General features: G+C 45.5%; 1 protein-coding gene across 2 annotated transcripts in view; it reads left to right on the top strand.

Annotated features, from left to right (window-relative positions):
• The window catches only part of IRAK2 (interleukin 1 receptor associated kinase 2), a 59,005-nt gene that overhangs the window by 36,749 nt on the left and 2,778 nt on the right, over nt 1-19,478 (top strand). For both annotated transcript variants that reach the window (XM_034996388.1, XM_034996387.1), the window contains exons 7-11: nt 172-286; nt 1,846-1,955; nt 4,342-4,537; nt 7,152-7,214; nt 15,530-15,730. In XM_034996388.1, the coding sequence (XP_034852279.1) occupies nt 172-286; nt 1,846-1,955; nt 4,342-4,537; nt 7,152-7,214; nt 15,530-15,730 (685 nt within the window). The remainder of the gene's footprint in view (nt 1-171; nt 287-1,845; nt 1,956-4,341; nt 4,538-7,151; nt 7,215-15,529; nt 15,731-19,478) is intronic.

Below are 19,478 nucleotides of genomic sequence, written 5' to 3'. Positions count from 1 at the left end.
TCTACCCTGGTGCTGGGCCCTCAGGGGTCAGAGCATTTGGTACCTGGGAAGTCACTGGTGACCTCACTGGGGTAGAGGGGGTAGAAGAGGGGTGGGAGGTGAGGAAGTGGAGCAGTCTTTGATTCTTCTTTCTGTCTGACTCCTCACCTCTGCACTAATACCTGATTTCAGATGCTGCCACCCCAACGTCTTACCTCTGCTGGGCTTCTGCACTGGAAATCAGTTTTACAGCTTGATCTACCCATACATGGCAAATGGTTCTTTACAGGACAGACTCCAGGGTCAGGTAAGGGGCTGGGTCATGGTCAGAGAACAGCACTAGGTAGCATCCAGTTAGGGACTCAAGGTTTAAGGACTTCCAGAAGGGAGAGGGGTCATCCAGAGAGAAGTTAGGCTGGGATAGATGAGATCTGGCTAAACATCTTCAGGTAAAAACTTATAAAAAAATTATTTGAGAAGAGGAACTTCAAGAGCAAGACAAAGGTATCCATAGTACTAATTTTATTTAACATTGTTCTGGGGGTGCTAGTCAATGCAATAGGACAAGAAAAATAATTAAGAGATACAGAGTATGGAGAAGTAGAAGCAAATTTTTATTAAAAATGCTATTCTATTATATGTCTATTTGCTTGTGTCTTTATGGGCTATCTCTGGAAGGTTACAAAAAACTGTTGCTTTGGCTGCCTCTGGGGAAGTGAGCTAGGTAGCTGGGGCATGGGACAGGAAAGGAAATTTTACTATATACCTTTCAGTACCTTTCACATATTATAGCACGTGAGCATAATACCTATTAAAATTACAGTTTTAAAAGCAAACAAACCTCCTTCCCATAAAATCGTGAAATAGGGGGAAGATTTATTCCCCAAGAGAAATACTGCTTCCCTTAAAAGAGACCAGACAAAGCAGTATTCATGGTATAATAATGATTGTTAGGTTTGTTGTGCTCTCGCATGGTGCGAGACACCACGATAAAGGTTTTGCACATGTTCCCTTCAGGCCTTGCTACAACTCAAGAGGTATCCCCTATTTTCCAAAAGAGGAGTTTCTGGCACAGAGAGGCAAAGTGACCTGCCCAAAGGAACACAGCTGACAGGTGTCAGGGCTGGAATTTAAACAGGGTTCATGTGGCTCTGGATTTCAGAGTTTTTGAGAGGGAATCGGTTGGCAAGGCAGCTCTTAGAGGATGTGGGGCCTACGACAGGACTTGAAAAATAAGTTGTGATTGAGCCTGGAGTTTCAGTCTTAGAACAACAGTGGCAGAACCTGGAGATGGTGGGGGTTTTAGCTCACCCCACAATCCCCATCAGCCCCTGTGAAGCCTCCCCAAATACACGTAAAATTGGCATAAGGCCCATGTGCTTGGTGTGCTATCACAAGCTCCTTAGCCTCTCTCCCAGGCGTCCCCTCCTAGAGGAAGATTCCAGACCTGCCTCTGTATAATCATGCTTCAAAACAGCTGCAGGTCACTGAGCACCCACTGTGTGGCAGGCACCACACTAGGGGCATACCGTATACTCATATACCATATACTCCCTACCATATCCTCCTCTGAGTCCTTAGAGCAATCCTAGAGAGGCATAGGGATTAACATTTCCATTTTGTAACTGAAGAAGAAACTGAGGCTCAGGGATATCAAGTGTCTTTCCCAAAGTCACACAGCTAGTGCGTGTCTGAGCTGGGATTTACGTCTAGGTCTTCTGATGTCGGAACTGGTACGCTGCCGGTACGCCGTGCTGGCCAGTCCCTGTTGCAGAGCACGTGAAGGTCTGGAGAAGAAACAGGAGGCCGCTGGGACTTTGAAAAGGCAGACGTGTGACTGTGTCTGCCCCTTTCTCTTTTCCTTAGGGAGGCGCAGACCCCCTCCTCTGGCCCCAGCGTGCCGGCATCTGCTCTGGGCTGCTCCGAGCTGTGGGGCATCTGCACGGCTTGGAGATCATCCACGGCAACGTCAAGAGGTGAGAGTGGTGGGCTGGACCCTGCCGAGGGCCTGCCCTGTGGCGCAGAGCTGAACACCTTCCTGCGCCCCTTCCCCTCCCTCTTCCTCGGTCTCTCTTCTTTGCTTTTTTTCTTTTAATATTAAGACTTTTTTTTTTTTAAGATTTTATTTATTTATTTGACAGAGAGAGAGACAGTGAGAGAGGGAATTCAAGCAGGTGGAGTGGGAGAGGGAGAAGCAGGCTTCCTGCTGAGCAGGGAGCCCGATGTGGGGCTCGATCCCAGGACCCCGGGATCATGAACTGAGCTGAAGGCAGACGCTTAACCGACTGAGCCACCTAGGCACCCCAGGTCTCTCTTCTTTGGATGGCTCTTCCCTCCTCACCAACCTTGGATCTCTTCTCTCTTTCTTTGTTATTCCCTCAAAAATCAGGGTTTCTGCTGTCCCTATACACTGCCCACCTATCACTATGCTTGTCTTTTTTGAGCACCCCACACCCCTGAGGCCTTTTACTTCCAACCCAGCAGCTGGTCTGGACCCGATCCTGGAGCTTTAGGCCAAGCCCCCTAGGATTTTGAGCTCCCCGCTCAGAGTCTTCCTGGACACCCACCCCCTGCTTATGTATCTGTTGGCAAAAGCAACTCATGTCAGGGAAGCTTCCTGCAGGGTAGGCGTGCAACCCAGTATCTTAGCACCGTGCTCCCAAGAACAAGAGAGTCCTGCCTGGGGACTGGCAGCATGGGGAGAGATTCCAGAAAATACCAGAAAATCTGGCAAAACTGACCTTGAAACTGTAGAACTCATACTTCCTCAAAGTTCTCTATTTGGCAAGTGGAAGCCTTGTCCTCTTTTTTTCTCCCTGATTTTTGTCTGATTGCACAAACAGCTGTAATAGCAAGAAAGGAAATGAAAGGGTGAGAGGTCATTCTGGCCCTGGTGCCCTGACTCATCGCCTGGCCTCCCTTTCTTCAGCACCTGCCCACACAGAAGTCTTAGCCCTAAGGGAGCACTGTCACCTGCTTACCAATTCATATTTTCTTTTTTACCCCTTTATTTAAACAGGGCAAATCTTTCCGCATGTTGCATGCCATCATTTTTAGTGACTTTTTAGTTTTCCGTTGAAGGGATTGGCCCATAATTTACTTAACCACTCCTAACAGTGGATATTGGACTTAATGTCTGTTTTTTTTTTTAAAGATTTATTTATTTGGTTGGGGGGGAGGGACAGAGGGAGAAAGAATCCCAAGCAGATTCCACACTGAGCATGGAGCCCGATGTGGGGCTTGATCCCATGACCCCGAGATCATGACCTGAGCCAAAACCAAGAGTTGGATGCTTAACCGACTGCGCCACCCAGGTGCTCCTGATGTCTATTTTTTAAACAACTATTTAGGGTTAGTTTGATTATTTTTACACATGTAACTTAGTTGTGTTCTCGCTTGTTGTTTGTTTTTTCCTTTGAAGTACCTTCTGAGAGTGTTGACACCCACAGGTCAGGTGCCTAGGTCCAAGAATGTTTTTATTGTTCTTCGTATTCCCCATGCTCTGGGCAGGACCAGTCACAGAGGATGGTGGCATTTAGACTCGAGTCAGTCGGGCCAGAGCTGGGGGTCAGAACAGTTTCAGAGGGGACCAAGCCTACATAGCCCATGGTCTTAGCAAGCTGAAGTTGATGAGGGTTTGACATCTTTGGGGGCCAAGAAGGCCACACCTTGTTGGCTACCCCAAATGCCATTCCTGGGGCAGCACAACTAATCTTAGCTCCATCCTCCTTTGCTGGTGGGAGTGGGTTGCCACTCCCTTCCCTCACCAGGGCTGGCTCAGAAAATCCAGATGGTGGGTCTAAAGTGACCCTTAACTTGCCGGGGCCAATGCTGCTTATCATGAAGTTGTTTTCTGAAAAGCTCTCCATGGCAACCTCTTCTTGTCCAGCTCCAAGTGAGAAAGTTCTGTTTTCTTTCTTTTTTAATTTTATTTATTTATTTATTTATTTTTAAAAAGATTTTATTTATTTATTTGAGACAGAGAGCATGAGAGGGAGGAGGGTCAGAGGGAGAAGCAGACTCCCTGCCGAGCAGGGAGCCAGATGCGGAACTCGATCCTGGGACTCCAGGATTATGACCTGAGCCGAAGGCAGTCGCTTAACCAACTGAGCCACCCAGGCGCCCTGTTTTCTTTCTTTTTTAAAAAAAGATTTTATTTATTTATTTGACAGAGAGAGAGAGCGAGAGCAGGAACACAAGCAGGGGGAGTGGGAGAGGGAGAGGGAGAAGCAGGCTTCCCGCCAAGCAGGGAGCCCGATGCGGGGCTCGTTCCCAGGACCCTGGGATCATGACCTGAGCCGAAGGCAAAAGTTTAACGAATGAGTCACCCAGGCGCCCCTCCCTCTGCTTTCTTTTCCACAGCTCCAATGTTTTGCTAGACCAGAACTTTACCCCCAAGCTGGCTCATCCAATGGCTCACCTGTGTCCTAACAACAAGAGGTCAAAATATACCATGATGAAGACTCACCTTTTCCAGGCCTCTGCCGCATATCTGCCGGAAGATTTCATCAGGGTGGGGCAGCTGACAAAACGAGTGGACATCTTCAGCTGTGGAATCGTAAGAGCTCCCTTCTCTGCTTGGCCTTGGGCCTGTCCTTATTTGTCCTTCCCACAGCTCCTTTGTAAGCAGAAGATATAATAGAGGCCCCTAGATATAGTCCATCAAAATATAGTAGGGGTTGGCAAACTATGGCCCGGGGCATATTTTGTACAGCTTATAACTAAGAATAGTTTTTACATTTATAAAAGATGTAATAATACTGCTAATAAAAGAAGAATATGTGGGGTGCCTGGGTGGCTCAGTCATTTAAGCGTCTGACTTCGGCTCAGGTCATGAACTTGGGGTCCTGGGATTGAGCTCCTCGTCGGGCTCCCTGCGGTGGGGAGCCTGCTTCTCCCTCTACCCTCTGCCCCTCCCCCTGCTCATGCTCTCTCTCTCACAAATAAATAAATGAAATCTTTAAAAAAAAGAAGAATATGTGACAGAGATTTGGTTTGTGGCCCACAAAGCCTAAAATACTTACTGTCTGGCCTGTTACAGAAAAAGGTTGCCAACCCTTGAAGTATAGCAGTTTCTGTGAAGCTCCTTCCTTCTCTATTTCCCAGCCAGCCAGCCAGCCAGCCAGCCATCTAATTGTCTATCCAGTTGTCTGTTCATTTTGTCCATCCATCTGTCCAGTCATCCATTCAACTACTCATCCAATATCCATCCATTCAACTGCCACTCATCCATTCAGTATCCACCTATGCATCCCCCCTCGCTCCTCACCACCACCGTCCTGTCATCACTGTGTGCTAGGCAGTTGGAATAAAAATGTCACTAAAACACAGTCCTTCCCCCAGGAGCTCATGGTCTGAGTATAGCAGTCCCCAAAGTACATTCTATGGAACACCCTTGAGGTCTCTGTAGGTTTGATGTATTTAAAGGGTTTTGTGGCCAAATAGGTATGACCAATGCTGGGTTAAGCAGAGTCAAGCAGATTTCTTTACCACAAAATTAATCAGAGACTTTAATATGGTAATGAGCCTTTAATGTAATTGTGAATTCACCACAGCTGGGCAAATGGTACTCAGCACTTCCCAAATTCATTTGACTGTGGAACCTTGTTTCCTCAGTCTCTCTCCACACCAGTGTCCCATGGAACCCAGTCTGGGAAATGCTGGCTGAGAAAAGCGACAGTGTTTGGCTGGCCTTTGCCAAGAGCAAATAGCTGCCTCTCGGACCGTGCCCTCTCTCTTCCTCTCGAGCCTCAAACTCTGTGCTTCCTCTCTCTCTGCTCCGTCTCTTGTCAGTCCACCTCTCCCACTAGTGCCCTCCCGAGCCACCTTCTGCTCTGATCCTGACCTCCAGATGCCAGATTCTCCTTCCTTCTGTCTCCCGTGGGCTCTTCTGGTTTCCTTGCCCCCATCAGCTCCACCCTGAGGGGCTCAGTGAAGCTCAGTGGGGCTTGCCCTTCTAAAACCCAGCAGGACTGAACCCTGAGGCTGCCAGGCAATCCAGTGTAGGGCTTAAGAGTGTGGGTTTGAGCCCCAGCTTAGTTACTTTCAGCTCTGTGACCTCAGGTACCTCACCTCTAACTCTGGGCCTGTTTTGTCCTCTGTAAAATGGGATAGTGACATATATGGAGATTAATAAGATAATGTATATAGTTAGCAGAGTACCCTACACTTATCAAGATGATTATTGTTGTGGTATTCCTACCTTCACACTCTCACTCCTGATTTTTGTTTACCCCTGACTTTTTTTTTTTTAGAGAGAGTGTGAGTGTGTAGAGGGGAGGGGCAGAGGGAGAGGAGAGAGAATCTTTTTTTTTTTTTTTAAAGATTTTATTTATTTATTTGACAGAGAGAGACACAGTGAGAGAGGGAACACAAGCAGGGGGAGTGGGAGAGGGAGAAGCAGGCTCCCCGCAGAGCAGGGAGCCCATCGTGGGGCTCGATCCCAGGACCCTGGGATCATGACCTGAGCCGAAGGCAGTCGCTTAACCGACTGAGCCACCCAGGCGCCCGAGGAGAGAGAATCTTAAGCAGGCTCCAGGCTCAGCGCAGAGCCCAGCGCCAGGCTCGATATCACAACTGAGAGGTCATGATCTGAGTTTAAACCAAGAGTCTGAAGCTTAACCAACTGAGCCACCCAGGCGCCCGCCTGCTTACCATTTCTGATGGGTTTTTAAATGAAATGATCTTTAAAATATAGTGTGTGTGTGTAGATACATGTATATATAGAAAAATGTGATATGTGTATGTGTATATACACATTTATATATAAATATATAGTATGTGTATGTAAATATACATATTTACACACACATTTATATATACATATTTTTATATAAGTATATAGTATGCATATATAAACATACATATTATATATTTATATGGATATACATGTAAAACTGACGGTAATACGCACACGTTTGGTTTCCATCCTCCCTGACTTGCTATACATTTGAACCTTTTACTAGCAGCTGGGTGGTGTGTTTAGTTAGGAGGAGGTATTTAGTGATATTCCCATGTTCCCAATTTGGGGCAAGTGTCTGTACTGGTAAATGGCAGAGCTGGGCCTGGAGCTCAGCCTTTGTTACTAAGAAGAATCGTTGCTCTTGGCCTGAATCTCCTGCCTGAACTTTTGCATGAGTGTCTGAACCGTGCTAACTGCATGTTCTCTCCAGGTGCTAGCTGAGGTCCTCACTGGCATCCCTGCAATGGATAACAACCGAAGCCCCGTTTACCTGGTAAGGGAACCAGTCACTTCTGGCTTGCTACTGGGGGCTGTGGGGAGGGGGTCAGGAGGGCAAGGACCTCCACTCCACCCATTTTACAGGTGGTTATGAGGTCTCAGTCTGCAGTTTGATTTGCAAAGTAACCTTAACCTCTCCCCCTCTTACCAGCCAGCCAAGTTCATGATAAGAGAACTTAGAATGTTTAGGGGAATCCCGTTTCTTCTCTTTACACATCTGGCAGTCAAATAGGATTTGTCTTCAAGTTGGTAAAAGTCAGCCCTCTTTAACAGGTTCCTTTAATAAAAGCAATAATTTTCATTTTGTGGGTTCAAAGAACTATCATTCACATATATACACATACAGGGTCATTTCAAAAATATAACAGCAGAGCCAGACTCTGTGTTTGGCACTTTACATATATTATCTTTCTAAGTCATCACAAAATCCCCCCAAGATTGACAGGGTCATGACGTTCACCTGCCCTTGAACAAGCAGGCTCCGAGGTTCACCCGAGATCTCGGCTTTGCTAAGTGGCAGAGACGGACTTCCACGTCAGGTCTTCTGGACTGCAGCTCCTGAGTTCTTAACCCTGACACTCTGCTGACTGTTTAATTCTCATGACAGTCCAGCCATATGAATTCAGGATTATTATCATCCCCATTTTGCAGATGAGAAAACTAAGGCCAAGGTGAAGAGACTTGTGTCACGCCCGCCCCCCCACAGTGAGATCAGTGGTGGAACTGGGATTTGAACCCATGTCTTCTGCAGAGTTCCAAATCCTGTGAAAGCTCTACTCTTCATCAGTTTGAGAGGAAGCACCTTTCCTGACTTGATGTTGAGGCCATTAGATCAGCTGGCTTTTTTTGGTGACTGGGCCCCCAAAACATCCCTTGGGCCCTGGGGTGGGGAGCTGAAGGCCTTCCTACCCACAGAAAGTCATTCCACTTTTGGAGACTGGGTCCCAGATATTACAAAGAGGTGGGTTTCAGCACCTCAGATGTGGTTTGGGGCAGTTTGAGGTGGTTTCTCATATTCTGACGGTTTTCTTGGGGTGAATTCCCTAACAGTCCTCTGGGTCTCCCTAGATGAACGTCGCAAGCGGAGTCTTTTGAGATACTTATGTGAGATTTCCTAGAAGGTGTTTTTGTTGATGGTTTCTAAAAATGTGGAGGAGGGGGCGCCTGGCTGGCTCAGTCAGTGGAGCGCGCGACTCTTGATCTTGGTGTCGTGAGTTCAAGCCCCATGTTGGGCGTAGAGTTTACTTTAAAAAAATGTGGAGGATAGAATTTTTTTAAAAAACCTTAATAAATGAAGATTGAGCATGTTATTAAGATTCAAATCAGAGATGAAAACTGCTAGCACCTAGTGGTGGGAAGAAGCAGGCCTCTCTTCCACCCTCGGGGGAGTGTTTGTGGCCACAGTGTTTTCCGAAGGTCATCGGGTGGTTTCCATCGAAGTTTAACATGGGTGTGCCTTCTGATGCGGTCATTTCACTTATTCAAAGGGACACATACATACAAGGGAGGAAAGACGGACACGGCTGTTCACTGTAGCGTTATTTATGTTAGAAAACAGCTACAAACAAGTAAAATATCTGTCAGTTGGGAGGTGGTGAAGGAAATTACAGTATAATCACACACCCTGGTAATTCCATGCAATTATTTATAAATAAGTTTATAATGTTTATAAGTAGTGAGAATGAAGTGTATAACGTGATGAATTTTGACATATGTATATATCTGTGAAATCTTCACCAAGTCATGTTCGTGACCGTGCCTACTACTCTGGAAGTTACCTCTTCTCCTTGGTAATCCTGCCCTCCCGCGCCTCCCAGACCCTGCCATCCCCTGCCGCCACTGATCTGCTTTCTGTCACCGCATGAGGTTCCACTCTCTGGACTTTCATATCAATGAAATCAGAGAGAGTTGGCTCTTCTGGTGTCTGGATTTTTCCACTCAGCATGGTTATTCTGAGATACGTCCCATGCTCTTTTGTGGGTCCATGGTTCATTTAGTTTTGCTGAGTAATGTTCCATTGCAGGGATGTGCCACCGTGTGTCCGCTCACCTGTTGATGGACATTTGGTGTGTTTCCAGTTTTTGACTGTTATACCTGTAGCTGCTAGGTACTTTTCTGTGCGGGTCTCACTGTGGACATGTGCGTTCATTTCTGTTGAGGTATAATTCACACTTGTGAGGTGTACAGAATGGTATAAATTTTGGAAAGTGTGGACAGTTATGTAACCAACACCACCATAATCTAGATATGGAGTATTTTCATCATTCCAGAAAATTCCCTTGGGCAACTTTATAGTCAGTCCCTTCTCCCTGCTTCCTGTTCTTATTTCTTTTTTTTTAAAAAAATTATTTATTTATTTATTTATTTATTTATTTATTTATTTATTTATTTATTTATTTGACAGAGAGAGAGAGATAGAGAGGGAGCACAAGTAGGCAGAGCAGCAAGCAGAGGAAGAGGGAGAAGCAGGTTTCCCGCTGAGCAGGGAGCCTGCTTCTCCCTCTGCCTGCCGCTCCCCCTGCTTGTGCTTGTTCACTCTCTCTCAAATAAATAAATTTAAAAACGTGTGTGTGTGTGTATGTGTGTGTGTATTTTAAAGCATATCCAAGATATTATGTTATTCCACCCATAAAATAGTTTTCTTAATTCCTTAATATCATTTAATGCCCATTCCATGTTTAAATTTCCCAAGTTGTCTCAAAAATTGCTTTTTAAAGTTGGTTTGTTTGAGGGGCGCCTGGGTGGCTCAGATGGTTAAGCGTCTGCCTTCGGCTCAGGTCATGATCCCAGCGTCCTGGGATCGAGCCCCGCATCGGGCTTCCTGCTCAGTGGGGAGCCTGCTTCTCCCTCTCCCTCTGCCTCTCTCCCTGCTCATGCACTCTCTCTCTCTCTCTCTCTGTATCTCTGTGTCTCAAATGAATAAATAAAAAAAAAATCATTAAAGTTGGTTTATTTGAAACTGATACAAAGTCCACATGTTACCATTAATTATGTTTCTTACAAATATTTAGAAAAATAAAAAAGGGGTCCCTGGGTGGCAGAGTCGGTTAAGCATCTGACTCTTGGTTTCAGCTCAGGTCATGATCTTGGGGTGGTGGGATGAAGCCGTATGTTGGGACTTATGCTTGGGACTTTCTCTCCGTTTCCCTCTGCTCCTCCCCCACTCCCTCCCCTCGATAAATAGATACATCTTTAAACAAATAACTATGTTTCTTGAAACATAAAAAAAGCCAGCTGTTCTAATGGCCTCAACATCAAGTCAGGAAAGGTGCTTCCTCTCAAACTGATGAAGAGGAGTAGAGCTTTTTTTTTTAAGTTTTTAAGTTTTTTTAAAATTATTTAAGTAATCTCTACACCCCATGTGGGGCTCGAACTTACAACCTCTGAGACCAAGAGCCACATGCTCTTCTGATTGAGCCAGCCAGGCAGCACTTGAAACTCTTCTGTTCTCCCAACTGCACCCCTCCCCATGTTTTCTTTCCATATCTCATTGCATTTTTGCATAAAGTGAGTCATTTGTTCTGTAAGTCTCTCATGTTCTGGATTTTTACATCCTTGTGGTATTCTTTTTTTTTTTTAAAGACTTAAAAAAAAATTCATTTAGAGAAAGAGAGAGAGAGAAAGCACACACGTGTGCGAGTGGGGGAAGGGGCAGAAGCAGAGGGAGAGAGAGAATCTCAAGCAGACTCCATGCCAAGCACAGAACCTAACTAAGGGGCTCCATCTCATGCCCCTGAGATCACGACCTGAGCCAAAACCAAGAGTCAGACGCTCAATTGACTGAGGTACCCAGCCCCCACCTCCCATTCTTGTGGTATTCTTAACGTGTTTCTCTCTACCTCTTGTCCTGAGACTTGGTTAGATTCATGATCAGTGCTGCTTCCTGGGTGGTCCCTGGTGCTTCCCACAGCATCACAACATGAGGCACATAGTGGGTCCTCCTCCTTCCAGTGCTGAGGTTCATCAGTGGGTCCAGGTGCAGTTGCTGACTCCCCCCATCCCTAAGTTCCTTCATCACCCTACCCCTGAGTGTTCTTAGCATCTCCTGATGACTCTTGCCAGATGAGATCCACAACTTCACTGGGGGGAGTCAAATGGTGAGCCTCTGCTTCTATCATTCTTTCAGGCCAGTTGTTTTGAATAGTCTCTTTCTTTTCTTTTCTTTTTTTTTTAAGATTTTATTTATTAGACAGAGAGAGAGAGCACAAGCAAGGGGAGCAGCAGGCAGAGGGAGAGGGAGAAGCAGGCTCCCCGCGAAGCAAGGAGCCCATCGTGGGGCTCGATCCCAGGACCCTGGGATCATGACCTGAGCCGAAGGCAGACCCTTAACCGACTGAGCCACCCAGATGCCCCTTTTGAACAGTTTCTGATTCTGTTTCAGATGGTGGTAACTTCTATATCTGAAAATAACACTCTCCTGGTATTTTTTGACTTATCAACTTTAAACACCATGATACCTTTTAAGGCAGAGCTCACATGAAAGAATTGTGCAAAAGGGTATTCATAGAGGCAACCATGGCTAGCTGGAGGTTTTTAGTCTCCAGGTATTGAATTCCTTACAGTGTCAGGCATGTAGGTGTTATTGGATCCTCAGACAACCCATTTTCTGGATGGGGAAACTAAGGCAGAGTGGTGACTGTCTTGTTTTGTTTTTGAAGCAAATATCGCAGCCCATGCCTGATAATCTCTGATAATCTTTTTTTTCAGAGTTGTAAATGTATTTTTATGAAAATCTGTATAAAGCAATAAAAATTAGTTTTATATTTAATGAGTCACTTCTGTTAAAAATAATAAAATGACAGGGCGCCTGGGTGGCTCGGTTGGTTAAGCAACTGCCTTCGGCTCAGGTCATGATCCTGGAGTCCCGGGATCGAGTCCCGCATCGGGCTCCCTGCTCGGCGAGGAGTCTGCTTCTCCCTCTGACCCTCCTCCCTCTCATGCTCTCTGTCTCTCATTCTCTCTCTCGCAAATAAATCAATAAAATCTTTAAAAAAATAAAAATAAAAAATAAAATGACATAAAAAAGAAAAGAAATTTAGCTAAAAAATAAGTTAGGATGTACAATTTGTGAAAACATTTGTGAAGTACTTACTATGTGCCAGACACTGTTTTTGGATTTGGCGATATAGAGGTGAGCAGGAGGAAGTTTTTGGAACTTTCATTCTAGTGGGGGAGAGCAAACTGTATTCAAGTAAATGGAAATGTGTGTAATTCCAGGCCAGTGAGATGTGCTATTAAGAAATGTGAAATAGGGCGCCTGGGTGGCTCAGTTGGTTAAGCGACTGCCTTCGGCTCAGGTCATGATCCTGGAGTCCCGGGATTGAGTCCCTCATCGGGCTCCCTGCTCGGCAGGGAGTCTGCTTCTCCCTCTGACCCTCCCCCTCTCATGTGCTTGCTCTCTCTCATTCTCTCTCTCTCAAATTAAAAAAAAAAAAAAAGTGAAATAAGTGGCTCCTGGGTGGCTCAGTCAGTTGGGCATCTGCCTTCAGCTCAGGTCATGGTCCTGGGGTCCTGGGATCAAGTCCTGCTTGGGCTCCCTGCATGGCCCTCTCACTCATGCTCTCTCTCTCAAAAATAAATAAAAAAATCTTAAAAAAAAAAAAGAAATGTGAAATAAGGTTAGGGGATAGAGTGGAGGAGCAGGGAGAGGGGTCTTTTAGGTCAGGGAAGCCTTCTTGGAGAAGGTGACATCTGAGCAGAGACCTGACTGAAGTGAGGGACTAGGATGCAGTGAGATTTAGAGGAGGAGCATTCTAGGCAGCGGGAACAGCAAGTGCAAAGGCCCTGGGGCAGGATGAGTTTAGGTGCTTCCAAGAACAGAAAGAAGCCAGAGTGACTGAGTACAGTGAATCACAGGGGGAGGAGATGAGATGGGAAAGGTCAGCAGGTGCCAGATTGTCACAAAATCTGGGGTTTCTGATGGCCATAGTTATGGATGGGAAAGTGGGAACTCTTGACATTAAAAACAACACAAACAAAAAACTTTTAATTTAAAATTTTCTAAGCTTGTAGAACATTTAGTAAGTATGGGAAGGTATAAAAAAGAAAATAGAGGGATCCCTGGGTGGCTCAGTGGGTTAAGCGTCTGTCTTCGGCTCAGGTCATGATCCTGGAGTCCTGGGATCGAGCCCCACGTTGGGCTCCAAGCTCAGTGGGGAGTCTGCTTCTCCCTCTCCCTCTGCCTCTCCCTTTGCTCATGCTCTCTCACTAGTGCTCTTGCTCATGCTCTCTCACTCTCAAAAAACAAAAAACAAAACATATATAACAAATAGAATATACATGGAAAATTTATATATAAATGTTTTATTATTTACACAATAAATATATCACAAATATAAAAACATAAATATCAATGTTTCATATGTGAATATAATAGATTAATGCGCTATATAGTATATCAGTCAATATTATACATAATTAATATTTCCTTATAATATATTTAATATATAATCAAAGTATTTAATGTATTTGTAACATTTATATATTTGCAAATACATAAATATATACTTATGAAATATTATGAAACATAATTTATACTATATAAATATGATATATATTTTTACATAAATATATGTATTTTTATTTTTTTTTTTTTTCTAAGGATTTTATTTATTTATTTGACAGAGAGAGAGAGACAGTGAGAGAGGGAACACAAGCAGGGGGAATGGGAGAGGGAGAAGCAAGCTCTCCGTGGAGGAGGGAGCCCGATGCGGGGCTTGATCCCAGGACCCTGCTGAAGGCAGATGCTTAACGAGCCGAAGGCAGACGCTTAACGACTGAGCCACCCAGGCGCCCCAATATATGTATTTTTAAATATAAATTTAAATTTATGTAAAAATATGTAGCATATCTTCTGTTATATGCATAATTCCTGCTTTCTATATAGTATAAAATGTTATAAAACTTATATGTAAATACAAAATTTATAAAATATATATATAAGTGTACATAATATTTATATAGTAGATCTCCTATTAAATATACATGGGTTAGGGCCGCCTGGCTGGTTCATTTGGAAGAGTATGCAACTTTTGATATCAGTGTCGTGAGTTCCAGCCCCACCTTATGTAGAAATTACTTAAATAAATAAAACTTAAAAAAAATAAATCTTCTCAAACTTTAATAAATAAATAAATATGCATGGGTCAGAACCTACATCCTAAAATGTGTATTTTATGTCATAAAAGAGCGTGCCTGAAATTGTTAATAAGATTAAATTATTGATGTAAGTAAAGTACCCAGCATGTAGTAGTATAGAAATGGTGGCTATTAATTATTACTATTAATTATTATCACTAATAGACTATTGAATCTTTATTCTGTGTTAAGTGTCACACTTTTGCTTTAGATGCGTTATATCTTTTTTTTTTTAAAGATTTTATTTATTTATTTCAGAGAGAGAGCCCTCGAGCACCAGTGGGTGGCTGGGGGTGGGTGGGTAGGAGGGGCAGAGGGAGAGGGAGAAGCAGACTCCCTGCTGGATCCCAGGACCCTGAGATCCTGACCTGAGCCACCCAGGCGCCCCTAGATGCATTATATCTTTTAATCTTTGTGTTGATCCTATCATCCCCATTTTCCTGATGAAGCAACTGAGGCCTAGGTTAAGCCCCTGCCTTGGTGGAGTGTACTATGGAATGCCCTGTATGTGTAGGGAATTTAGCAATTCTCCAGCTCTGGCTTTTTTACTTGTTTCTTGGATCCTTGCATTTCTTTCTTTCTTTTTAATTTTTTAATTTTTTTAATTTTTATTTTATTTTATTTTTTTTAAAGATTTTATTTATTTATTTGACAGAGAAAGACACAGCGAGAGAGGGAACACAAACGGGGAGTGGGAGAGGGGGAAGCAGACTCCCCGCCGAGCAGGGAGCCCGATGCGGGACTCGATCCCGGGACTCGATCCGGGACTCCAGGATCATGACCCGAGCCGAAGGCAGTCGCTTAACCAACTGAGCCACCCAGGCGCCCTCTTTCTTTCTTTTTAAAAGATTTTATTTATTTATTTGCCAGAGAGACAGCGAGAGAGGGAACATAAGCAGGGGGAGTGGGAGAGGGAGAAGCAGGCTTCCCACCGAGCAGGCAGCCCGATGCGGGGCTCGATCCCAGGACCCTGGGACCATGACCCGAGCCAAAGGCAGACGCTTAACGACTGAGCCACCCAGGCGCCCCGGATCCTTGCATTTCTTTCTTAAAATCCTGGTTTCCTCGAGGTTTTGCACGTCTGGCGCCGTCGCGGGGGCGGTTGGGGCAGGTGTGGTGAAATCCCGCATCCCTGCAGCTCACACGGGGATGCTTATCCTCTCCTTCCCGCAGAAGGATTTACTCCTCAGTGCAATCCCCAGCAGCAGCACCTCGCTGTGCGGCAGGAAGACGGGCGTGGAAACGGTGATGGCTAAGGAGATCTGTCGGAAGTACCTGGAGAAGGGAGCCGGGCGGCTGCTGGACAACTGCGCTGAGGCCTTGGCCATGGCCGCCTGCCTCTGCCTGAGGAGGCGGAACGCCAGCCTGGCTGAGGTGAGCCTCTTTCTCAGCCCGACCCGGCCATGGGCCCTGCCCTGGGTTGGGTGGGCCTCCTGTCCTGGTGGCCGCATGGTTCTGCTTTACCAGGAACTGGGGTATGGCTCAGGGTTGAGGCCTTTACCTAGAAGTGACTTCATAAACCAGGGCTGTATTTGGTTGCAAGCAACAGGTCGTACTGGAGCTCATAGAAGCAAAGTAGGGAAGCGAATGGGTAAGGGTAGCTCAGGAGCCTGAGGGTGGTGTGCCGCCCACCCTTGGGGGGCCCAGGATCCCAGGCTCAGATGTTAACAGAACACTGCTTTCTCTGAATCTTCTTGATTCCTCCTCTCTTGTCTGTAGACTCCCTTTTCCTTGCCTCTATCCTCTTGGCTAGGGGATATGGCTGTCTTGTTTATATGTTATAGTTCTACCCCCACTGAGCGATCAAGTCTCCAGGTCCCAATTCCAATTTCTCATTGAGAAAGCCTGTTTGGCCTACCTAGAGTCAGTAGTCTACCTGTTGGCCAATCAGGTAAGGTGAGGGGAGTGGGGTCCAGTATATAAACCTAGTGGTCAGGGGGTCTACCCCAGAAAGGTGGAAAGGGCTAAGTCCCAGAGGAAGGGAGCATCTTTAGCCCCTGGGCTTAGGCAGATACCCCAGAAATCCACCACATTAGGAAATAAAACATTTTCCTATGGATGGGATATATAGTGGTGGTTTCCATGGTAACATGTGTAATTTGGGCACCACTGCTAGATATTTCTAAGGACCAAATAGCTGCCTGAGAGGACTCTTTGAGGCCATCTAGCTGAGTGATTTTCAAGTGGTGTCTGGCAGAGAGGGGCACCTTGAAGTTACCTCAGAAATTGCTTTCGTCAGCAAGAGGGCTTGGGGAGCTGCAGGCCCCATGCATGACTACCACCAGACACCCCCTTTCACTTCACATAATCATATTGGATTCTCAGTATTTTATCTGAGGGAAGTTTTAGTAGCTGAAAAAAAAAAAATCTTCAAACACCCCTGCTGTAGCCCTAGCCTGCCATTTTATAGGAAGTAAAGTTCCAGAGAAGAGAAGATGAGGCCACAGAGTGAGTTTCTGTCAGAGCCCTCTGGACACCTGGTTCATTCCCTTGTTCACCATCTTGCACTATGACGTGGCAGGAGCTAGAGACCCGCGACTCAAGATCCAAGTCATTGTTCTTCACCGGGGCTGTTCCCTCAGTTCCCTCAGTTCCCTCAGTATAGCATTCAGCCAGTCATTTAGCACTTGTGTGCTGGGCCCCAGGGGATAAATCGGTGAACAAGGCAGGCCCAGTTCTACTTTCCTGAAGCTCTCAGACAATGCACAGTAGTCATCTAGGTGGGGAGCATTGGGATAGCATGTGATGGGGCCCCACCCAGGGGGACTTTCCCTGAGGAAGTGATGTGTAAGCAGATAAAGAGCAATCCAGGCAGACGGAACAGCTCATGCAAATGGCCTGAGGTGAGAGAAAGCCTGGCTTGGTCAAGGGTCTGGAAGGTCAGAGTGGCTAGAACAAAAAGTACGGGGAAGAGTGGCTTGTGGTGGGGCTCCTGAGGAAGGAGGAGCCCTGTAACTGAGGGTTTTGCAGGCACAGTTAGGATTTTGAGGAAGACACTAGGGGTTTGAAGCAGGGGCAAGACATAATCAGATTTACGTTCTGAAAAGATCTCTCTCCCCTAACCACTTATTCCTTCTTTCAGGCTTTCCTGTCTTCATTTATTTTGTTCTTTTGTTCATTGTCTCAGTTAAAGGACACTCAAAGAAGCTGTTATAATGAGGAGACTCCAAAATCCAGTGTTTTAAATGAGATAGAAGTTTATTCTCTTTAGCTTAACCCCTTGACTGTAGGCAGTTCAGAGGTGATGTGACAGTGCCACTTTATTGGGGACCCCAGGTTCCCTTTGTATTGTTGCTCTGCTATCCTTACTGTGTGGCTTCCAGTTCAGAGTCTAAGATGGCTGCTCTAGCTCAGGCCATCACATCTGCATTCCAGCCACTGAACAGGGGGTTAAGAGAAAGAGAACACACTCCCTACCCGCCCCCCCGCTTTTTTTTTTTTAAGATTTTATATATTTATTTGTCAGAGAGAGAGAGCACAGCAGGGGAAGCAGCAGGCAGAGGAAGAAGCAGGCTCCCCACTGAGCAAGGACCCTGGGATCATGACCTGAGCAAAGGCAGACTCTTAACTGACTGAGCCACCCAGGCATCCCCACTCCCTACCTTTTAAAGGTGTGACCTGGAGGGCGCCTGGGTGGCTCAGTTGGTTAAGCGACTGCTTTCGGCTCAGGTCATGATCCTGGAGTCCGGGGATCGAGTCCCGCATCGGGCTCCCCGCTCAGCGGGGAGTCTGCTTCTCCCTCTGACTCTCTCTCTCTCATTCTCTCTCACAAATAAATAAATAAATAAAATCTAAAAAAAAAAAAAATAAAGGTGTGACCTGGAAATGCACACATCACTTTTTCTCACACTCCATAGGCCATAATCTAGTGACATGGCCACACATAGCTGCAAGGGAATGTAGCTTTTAGCTTGACAAATATTTATTGAGCATATACTGTGAAGATTTGTCTCAAGAGGTGACATTTGAACTGGACCTGGAAGGATGTGGAGGTATTTGTTGTGTAGAATAAAGGGGATAGGGCATTTGAAGTATACAAAGAGGAATGAGAAATTGTCCTTGCCCTCAGTATTTCACAAACAAACTAGGAAGATGAGAGGTCATCTGGGTCATGAACTTGAAGACAAGTAAGCCTAGGGTCAGTGGTCAGCTCTGCTACCTACTGGCTGAGTAGCCTTAGACAAGGAACTTAACTTCTCTGATCTTTATTTTATTTATTTATTTTTAAAAAGATTTTATTTATTTATTTGACAGAGAGAGAGAGAGAGCACAAGCAGGGGGAGCTGCAGGCAGAGGCAGAGGGAGAAGCAGGCTTCCCGCTGAGCAGGGAACCCGATACTGGGTTCGATCCCTAGACTCTGGGAATCATGACCTGAGCCAAAGGCAGACGCTTAACTGACAGAGCCACCCAGGCACCCCAGCTTCTCTGATCTTTTAATTTTTTAACCTATGAAAACTCATTGTGCATTTTGTGTCAAATGTTCTTTGTAAATTGCAAAGGTGTTGAGCAAGTGAGATGTGTCATTGTTATTAAGGGTATGCTTGTATGCCGTTTGTGTGTGTGTGTGTGTGTGCAAAGAAGAAACATTCCTTCCCTGCCTCCTTCTGATTTCCTAACCTCCCTAATTAGAAACGCCCTCAAGGGCAAGTAATATCTATATTACTTAGGGCATTTCCAGTTCAAAGTGATAGAACTCAGGTCAAACTCTTAGTCTCTCTCTCTCACACACACACACACACTCTCACAGCAAGGGAGATTGAGAGGGAGTATATCAATGAGTGAATGAACGATAAATTAATGAATGAATTTATTGGCTCATGTAACCAATCAGCAGACAGACAGGCATTGCTAGGCCAGCTAGACCACAGGGTCTCCACCAGCAAAGGTGCATTTATTTGTGTTTCTGTGCTTGTGCTCCACTTCTCCATCTCTTGCCCCTGCTTTATTCTTTATAGGGGTCTCTATTTTTTCCTATTGTGAATGGGTTTTCTTTGTGGGTGGAGAGTCTGGGTCAACCACTAGAAAGGAATCCGGAGTCCTTCCTCAGTAAGCTTTAGGTAGAAAAATCCCAGAGAAGGATTCTAATTGGCCGGCTTGGGTCACGTGCCCAAACCTGGCTCA

Source organism: Mirounga leonina, unplaced genomic scaffold, assembly GCF_011800145.1.
Source record: "Mirounga leonina isolate KUSES-001 unplaced genomic scaffold, KU_Mleo_1.0 Mir_94, whole genome shotgun sequence".
Taxonomy (NCBI): Eukaryota; Metazoa; Chordata; class Mammalia; order Carnivora; family Phocidae; genus Mirounga; species Mirounga leonina.
This window is presented reverse-complemented; position numbering and strand designations above follow the sequence as displayed.